This window comes from Procambarus clarkii, chromosome 9, assembly GCF_040958095.1.
Source record: "Procambarus clarkii isolate CNS0578487 chromosome 9, FALCON_Pclarkii_2.0, whole genome shotgun sequence".
NCBI lineage: Eukaryota > Metazoa > Arthropoda > Malacostraca > Decapoda > Cambaridae > Procambarus > Procambarus clarkii.
Genome location: NC_091158.1, coordinates 6,543,104 through 6,551,583, shown reverse-complemented (window position 1 = coordinate 6,551,583; position 8,480 = coordinate 6,543,104). Strand labels below are relative to the sequence as shown.

At 51.7% G+C, this 8,480-nt stretch overlaps 2 protein-coding genes across 2 annotated transcripts; both read right to left on the bottom strand.

Annotated features, from left to right (window-relative positions):
• Nucleotides 1-1,261: 1,261 nt before the first annotated feature.
• Nucleotides 1,262-2,371, bottom strand: LOC123766050 (uncharacterized). The gene has a single exon (XM_045754894.2). It carries the CDS (start codon nt 2,369-2,371, stop codon nt 1,262-1,264), a length of 1,110 nt encoding a protein of 369 aa, XP_045610850.2.
• A 3,777-nt stretch (nt 2,372-6,148) lies between these two features.
• LOC123766051 (uncharacterized) lies at nt 6,149-8,212 on the bottom strand. The gene has a single exon (XM_045754896.2). It carries the CDS (start codon nt 8,210-8,212, stop codon nt 6,149-6,151), a length of 2,064 nt encoding a protein of 687 aa, XP_045610852.2.
• Nucleotides 8,213-8,480: the final 268 nt, after the last annotated feature.

Sequence of the window (8,480 nt, the reverse complement as noted above, 5' to 3'; positions counted from 1 at the left end):
TGTATCAGGAGAACTTGGTGTATGAGTTTGATTTAAACTCAGGGTTTATGTACATTTAGTCCACTGGTGGCAGATTATAGTAATTGTTAGAGTTGTGGAGGTGTGCACGAGACGCGGTAAACCCAGTGTAGCTGCACCGAGCTCTACACACAGACAGGTACACCCTGATGCCATGCGGGGCACCACTACTCTCCGTTGCAAAGATACTCTATGAACAGCATCACTAGTCAATTATATTTTATAATGTAAACCGTTAGAAATGTAATATCTTTAACGATGTCAGTAGTGTGTAAATTTTCATTATCGTAATCCTATAAGTTTTAAAGATGCAATCTCCTCAAATTTCTTCATAGTTGAAATGATTTGAATTGATTGCAGGGTCGGGTTGGTCTCTCAGCAGACAACGTGCAGAGTGGTTTAAATCTAATTATTTGTTGTACTTCGTGCTGTGTATTTAACTATATTAATATTCATGCTTCTGACCACATTGTGATCTTGTATCAAAAGATGGAGTAATGAGGTCAGGCAGCTTGTAACCTACCCATCCAACCTCTCTTCTGTAAGATAACCTCCCTCCCCCCACCATGTCTACTCTATCCCCCATCCCATTTATACCAAGGGGGAGGGACGCTTGTTGTTGTTGTTGAGGTGGGAAGCTTAGCCTCCCCTCGTCTTCCTCAGAAAATTTATTACGATGCACTGATAAACTCTAGGGGAAACACGCCAAAAATTTCTCACCTGATTCTATGAAGATTGCCCAAAGGGATCAATAAATGTTAATATTTCTTACTTAGGTTGATGAGGGTCGGCTTAGGTTATATCTGTCCCGCACCCCCACTAATACCCCTTCCCCCTCTTCTAGCAAAAGATGGGTGAGGCATCTGGCCCCTAGCATCTGGCCTCCAGCCTTGGTCAGACAGTCTCTGTTATATTTAGATGAATTGGATTGGAAAAAAATTATCGATCGGAATCGTATGTCTAAACTCTAAATAGCATAATATTTAATGGTTGTATTGATCAAATTATAAGGAAAAACGCCGAACGTCTGAAAACTTGGTAATGTTGATTGAATAATAATACTTCATATTGTGAAGTGACAACGAGGACATTGGTGCTATATGAACACACAATTCAACTAACCTCTGGGTTTAGGTACACATTTTGAGCTCAAAAGAATCAAACAGGAGGGAACAGATCCATGTGGCCCAACAGGACCTACACAACTCTAAATATGATGTAATGGATTGGTGATCTCTATAGCTCATATGACCTCGACGGGTGGGAGGGCAGCTTGGTGACCTCGACGGGTGGGAGGGCAGCTTGGTGACCTCGACGGGTGGGAGGGCAGCTTGGTGACCTCGACGGGTGGGAGGGCAGCTTGGTGACCTCGACGGGTGGGAGGGCGGCTTGGTGACCTCGACGGGTGGGAGGGTGGCTTGGTGACCTCGACGGGTGGGAGGGCGGCTTGGTGACCTCGACGGGTGGGAGGGCGGCTTGGTGACCTCCACGGGTGGGAGGGCGGCTTGGTGACCTCGACGGGTGGGAGGGCGGCTTGGTGACCTCGACGGGTGGGAGGGCGGCTTGGCGACCTCCACGGGTGGGAGGGCGGCTTGGCGACCTCCACGGGTGGGAGGGCAGCTTGGCGACCTCCACGGGTGGGAGGGCGGCTTGGCGACCTCGACGGGTGGGAGGGCGGCTTGGTGACCTCGACGGGTGGGAGGGCGGCTTGGTGACCTCGACGGGTGGGAGGGCGGCTTGGCGACCTCCACGGGTGGGAGGGCGGCTTGGCGACCTCGACGGGTGGGAGGGCAGCTTGGCGACCTCGACGGGTGGGAGGGCGGCTTGGTGACCTCGACGGGTGGGAGGGCGGCTTGGTGACCTCGACGGGTGGGAGGGCGGCTTGGTGACCTCGACGGGTGGGAGGGCGGCTTGGTGACCTCCACGGGTGGGAGGGCAGCTTGGCGACCTCCACGGGTGGGAGGGCGGCTTGGTGACCTCGACGGGTGGGAGGGCGGCTTGGTGACCTCGACGGGTGGGAGGGCGGCTTGGTGACCTCCACTGGTGGGAGGGCGGCTTGGCGACCTCCACGGGTGGGAGGGCAGCTTGGTGACCTCGACGGGTGGGAGGGCAGCTTGGTGACCTCGACGGGTGGGAGGGCGGCTTGGTGACCTTCACGGGTGGGAGGGCAGCTTGGTGACCTCGACGGGTGGGAGGGCGGCTTGGTGACCTTCACGGGTGGGAGGGCAGCTTGGTGACCTCCACGGGTGGGAGGGTAGCTTGGTGACCTCCAAGGGTGGCAGAGAGCCTCTGATGCCATTACCTCAGGTATGAAAATGGCCGGAGCCTTTAGACTGCAGGTAAGACTGCTCATTACTGCCTGTGATAATGAACCAGCACACCTCACAGCGGTGGCGTCTCGCACGGCCCCGCCTCATAAACCCGCTCCCAGAAAAATAAAAAATAAAATCCTTTGAGCACTATTGAACCTTATCAATTATAAAAGAGCCGTAGGGTTTTTGTTTTTTTGTATATAACCCTGCACTTTGAAAAGCGACCCCCTGCCTCATGCCGCTCAAATGATTCCGATAATTATCTTACCCCCATAGGCCTTTCATCTAGCATAGGCCTAGACAGGGGTGCAAAGGAGAAGGGAGGGAGAGAGAGAAGACGGGAGGGGAGTGCACCTGGAGGCACACTTCCACAACACCGCTCTACAGTACTCGGGAGGTCTGGAGGATGACCTTGTGTCACCTGTGACCTGTGTGCTCACACGCAGGTAAGTCGACCATGTGAATTGAGATGTATAAAACGAAGGCGATAATGACATTACGGTCGCTTGTACTTCCAGCCTTAACTCACTGCCTCCCTCTCCCTCCCTCCCTCTCCCATCTGTCCCCTCCTCTCATCTATCCCGTCTCTCCCATTTCCCTCAGCTTTGCACGAGCTGGGCGCGTGACAAAGGCTTGATGCTGATAATTATTTCAATTTCCCGAGGCGGTGTCTTTCACTAGGCCTACCTACACAGAGGGAGAGGGGAGAGACGGAGCGAGGGGAGCGAGCATCGTTACAGACGGGATGATGAACGAGCACCAAGACAAAGGGTACAGAGGGACGGAACATAACACCAGTGTTCACCAACAAGTTAAACCGCATGATGAAAGTAGTGATGGATGTTAATATAGAACACAATGAAGTCTAAGAAATAACATGGTGTTTACTGAATATAAGACTAATGAATAATACAAACAAGTTGTGAAGATCTCTCACATTATAATACACGCCGGTGTGCTTGTGAGGGTTTGTCTTCACATAATTGGCTCCCACTCTCAACCTTCAGTTGACTGGTGAACAGAGTCTAGTCTTTTGTGTTGTGTCTTTGCCTCCACCACTTCATTCATTAGTACATTCACCTAATTAACTACTATCACCGACTGAAACAATAAATTTAATTCATTTAGCTTTCTTCGTAACTCATATCTGCCAACTCTGGCACTTGGCTGGTGGGATACCTATGAACTTTCCAAGTTTTGTTTTGTGTTAAACAGATAAATACTGTACATTGGCTTTTCCACTCTGGAAGATTCTGTATTTTCGAGATTTGGTATAAAGGCATGATTGTTAATCAATATTGCATACATAGCTGATGACGCCCTGTTGATGTGCAACCCGTCCTGTTGAATAGTACATTGTATTTTGACGTATAAATCCCCTAAAGCCAAAAACTGATGTACAAAAAAAAAAACCAGAGCGGCACCCAAAATTGACATGATGCCTCGTTTTCCATTCGTATGTCCTCAGTTTAGGTTCAGGCAATTTATTACATCAGTTTAGTGACATTGTGAACGCTCTAGAGGACTGGCTGTGATGTGAGCTTCATGAGACAGGTTCGGTGTGATATCAATCCACGTTTCTTCTCTTCTCCCTTCCCCCCGTCCCATCCCAAATCCTTATCCTGATCCCTTAAAAGTGCTCTATAGTCGTAATGGCTTGACGCTTTCCCCTGATAATTCAATTCATTTCTTCCCTGTTCTAGGAGGAGTTTATTTCTTCCTTGTGTTCCCAGTTCCCAGCATCATTATTTTGCACCTGAACCATTCCTTCAGGTTGTCCAGATCATCCTGTAATGACCTGCAGTCTATATAAGACCTGCAGTCTTATATAGACTGCAGGAAATATCAGTGTATGTGTACACATTTGTGTGTCAACTTTGTATTCACCTAGTTGTGTTCACCTAGTGGTGCTTGCGGGGGTTGAGCTCTGCTCTTTCGGCCCGCCTCTCAACTGTTACTATTTTTTTTCCACACCACACACACCCCAGGAAGTAACCCGTGACAGCTGACTAACTCCCAGGAACTTACTTACAGCTAGGTAACAGGGGCATAGGGTGAAAGAAACTCTGCCCATTGTTTCTCGCCGGCGCCCGGGATCGAACCCGGGACCACAAGATCACGCGTGCTATCCGCTCAGCCACCGGTCCCCGATTTTGTGTGTGTGTGTGTGTGTGTGTGTGTGTGTGTGTGTGTGTGTGTGTGTGTGCGTGCGTGCGTGCGTGCGTGCGTGCGTGCGTGCGTGCGTGCGCGGTGTGCGTACTTGCGCGTGCGTTACACTTCTGTATACATATATTCGCCTAATCGTGGCTGTTAGCCTTCACTACTGGTGTAGTTGGTCCTTAACGCCTTCGGTTCTGTCGTATCTACTTATAAATCAAATTATGGAGTCAGACGGAGAAGTTCTTAATGATGCGTCAATGGCTTACTTGAACTTTACCTTTCATTGCTGTTTAAATTTATCTACCTGTGAGTGTGTTTATATATGTAAAAATAATCGTGTCCAAGTCTTTTAGTGATTAATAAAATGCCCAACACACACAAAAAAATATAGATATTGCGAACAGTTGATAACAAACATGATTATGATAAGACACATCCTCCCTCAAAGCCGCCCCTCTCAAGCGCTAAATAGAGATGTGGGAAAAAACCGCAAAAAAAAATTATTCTGCGTTGCAACATCCCCCATCAAGGCTCGTTTACCACAGCCAAAAAAGGCTCCCTCAGTTTCCCCTTGCAACGATCATATTGTTGCAACCATTAAGTCAATCACCTCTTCCCCTCTTTACCCCTCACCATCGCCAACCACTTCGAACAACAAGACACTTTATTAAACGTTCAAGTTTATTTAGAGAGGATTTTCTCGGCATTGCCGTGAGAAATTAAAGCTTGGTGGTGATGGCCCAGCAGCACTGTAACATGCACCTCAGTCAGCAACCCCTTGACCTTCCACGAGGTCAGCACTAGTAAAGATACGCAACGCTGAGCGGTGTTGACAACACTGCTTGCAACTGAAGAGGGGATTGTGCAACGGGATCAACACCACCGTCAGTGTCCCGTCAAATAGGTCAATCATCGGAGTCAGGTTGGTGGCTTTTAACCGCTGTTCCCCCTCTCACCCTTCTGTCTCTTGCCTCCCTTTCCCCTCTCCCTTCTCCTCCCTCACACCTCTCCCCCGACCTGCTGCCTGTTGATCTTGCAAGTTGCTAAGAACACCGCGGCTGTGCCATGAAAACCGCGTATTACTGTCTATGCATTCATGTGGCCGGGTGATGCTGTGTATAGTCACCTAGTTGTGCTTGCGGGGGTTGAGCTCTGGCTCTTTGGTCTCGCCTTTCAATTGTCACTCAACTGGTGTACAGATTCCTGTGCCTACTAGGCTCTATCATATTTACACTTGAAACTGTGTATGAAGTCAGCCTCCATTACATCAGTTCCTATTGTATTCCATTTGTCTTCTACTCTGACACTGAAAAAATTATTTGTAATGTCTGTATGGCTCATTTAGGCACTCAGTTTTCACCTGTGTTTCCTAGTGCGTGTGCCCCTTGTGTTAAATAGTGTGTGTGTGTGTGTGGGTGTGTGGGTTGAGTAACCTCCAGCGGCAGGGGTGTTAACCCAACCTGTCCTCACAAGTAATCCACGACAATGTTACGCGTTAAAAGTTCGGTACTTCAGCTAAATATAATTTTTTCATTTCATATATTTATTATGCCCCCGATACCCATCCCGCCGGCGGTGGAGCTTAAATACCGTGATATTGACGCTTCCTCGGACTATCGATTATATTGGGCGGGTTGTTTGGGTTCACACATTTTCGGTTAAGCAAAACGTCGTATTTGACGCTTGTCAGATCGTTCTTGACCTTTATAGCGGGTGTTGCTGCAGAGGGGAGCACCTGAGGCAGTGAGGTAGAGGGGAGCACCTGAGGTAGTGAGGTAGAGGGGAGCACCTGAGGTAGTGAGGTAGAGGGGAGCACCTGAGGCAGTGAGGTAGAGGGGAGCACCTGAGGCAGTGAGGTAGAGGGGAGCACCTGAGGCAGTGAGGTAGAGGGGAGCACCTGAGGCAGTGAGGTAGAGGGGAGCACCTGAGGCAGTGAGGTAGAGGGGAGCACCTGAGGCAGTGAGGTAGAGGGGAGCACCTGAGGCAGTGAGGTAGAGGGGAGCACCTGAGGTAGTGAGGTAGAGGGGAGCACCTGAGGTAGTGAGGTAGAGGGGAGCACCTGAGGCAGTGAGGTAGAGGGGAGCACCTGAGGCAGTGAGGTAGAGGGGAGCACCTGAGGCAGTGAGGTAGAGGGTAGCACCTGAGGTGAGGTAGAGGGGAGCACCAGAGGCAGTGAGGTAGAGGGGAGCACCAGAGGCAGTGAGGTAGAGGGGAGCACCAGAGGCAGTGAGGTAGAGGGGAGCACCAGAGGCAGTGAGGTAGAGAGGAGCACCTGAGGCAGTGAGGTAGAGGGGAGCACCAGAGGCAGTGAGGTAGAGGGGAGCACCTGAGGCAGTGAGGTAGAGGGGAGCACCTGAGGCAGTGAGGTAGAGGGGAGCACCTGAGGCAGTGAGGTAGAGGGGAGCACCAGAGGCAGTGAGGTAGAGGGGAGCACCTGAGGCAGTGAGGTAGAGGGGAGCACCTGAGGCAGTGAGGTAGAGGGGAGCACCAGAGGCAGTGAGGTAGAGGGGAGCACCAGAGGCAGTGAGGTAGAGGGGAGCACCAGAGGCAGTGAGGTAGAGGGGAGCACCTGAGGCAGTGAGGTAGAGGGGAGCACCAGAGGCAGTGAGGTAGAGGGGAGCACCTGAGGCAGTGAGGTAGAGGGGAGCACCTGAGGCAGTGAGGTAGAGGGGAGCACCTGAGGCAGTGAGGTAGAGGGGAGCACCAGAGGCAGTGAGGTAGAGGGGAGCACCTGAGGCAGTGAGGTAGAGGGGAGCACCAGAGGCAGTGAGGTAGAGGGGAGCACCTGAGGCAGTGAGGTAGAGGGGAGCACCAGAGGCAGTGAGGTAGAGGGGAGCACCAGAGGCAGTGAGGTAGAGGGGAGCACCAGAGGCAGTGAGGTAGAGGGGAGCACCTGAGGCAGTGAGGTAGAGGGGAGCACCTGAGGCAGTGAGGTAGAGGGGAGCACCTGAGGCAGTGAGGTAGAGGGGAGCAGTGAGGTAGAGGGGAGCACCAGAGGCAATGAGGTAGAGGGGAGCACCTGAGGCAGTGAGGTAGAGGGGAGCAGTGAGGTAGAGGGGAGCACCTGAGGCAGTGAGGTAGAGGGGAGCACCTGAGGCAGTGAGGTAGAAGGGAGCACCAGAGGCAGCGAGGTAGAGGGGAGCACCTGAGGCAGTGAGGTAGAGGGGAGCAGTGAGGTAGAGGGGAGCACCTGAGGCAGTGAGGTAGAGGGGAGCACCTGAGGCAGTGAGGTAGAGGGGAGCACCTGAGGCAGTGAGGTAGAGGGGAGCACCGGAGGCAGTGAGGTAGAGGGGAGCACCTGAGGCAGTGAGGTAGAGGGGAGCACCAGAGGCAGTGAGGTAGAGGGGAGCACCTGAGGCAGTGAGGTAGAGGGGAGCACCTGGGGCAGTGAGGTAGAGGGGAGCACCAGAGGCAGTGAGGTAGAGGGGAGCACCTGAGGCAGTGAGGTAGAGGGGAGCACCTGAGGCAGTGAGGTAGAGGGGAGCACCTGAGGCAGTGAGGTAGAGGGGAGCACCTGAGGCAGTGAGGTAGAGGGGAGCACCTGAGGCAGTGAGGTAGAGGGGAGCACTTGAGGCAGTGAGGTAGAGGGGAGCACCTGAGGCAGCAAGGTAGAGGGGAGCACCTGAGGCAGCGAGGTAGAGGGGAGCACCTGAGGCAGCGAGGTAGAGGGGAGCACCTGAGGCAGTGAGGTATCGGGGAGCACCTGAGGTAGAGGGGAACATCTGAAACAGTTGAGGATTGACACTTGAATTTAGGGAGAGTTTTTGCACTCAGTTTCAGCTATAAAATACGTGTTATTTTTGTACTCGTGTAATTAGAGGGGAAAGACAAAATTTGTACTTGTCATACATATTACATAAATGTACAAATTATTTGGAGAACGTCTCGAAACTCGTATATAGGATGGTTACTGAGAACATTTTCTTCAATTACCTTGTTCACAAGAAGTAGAGGACATACTTGCTTAAGTGTGAGGGGACCCGAGTTGAG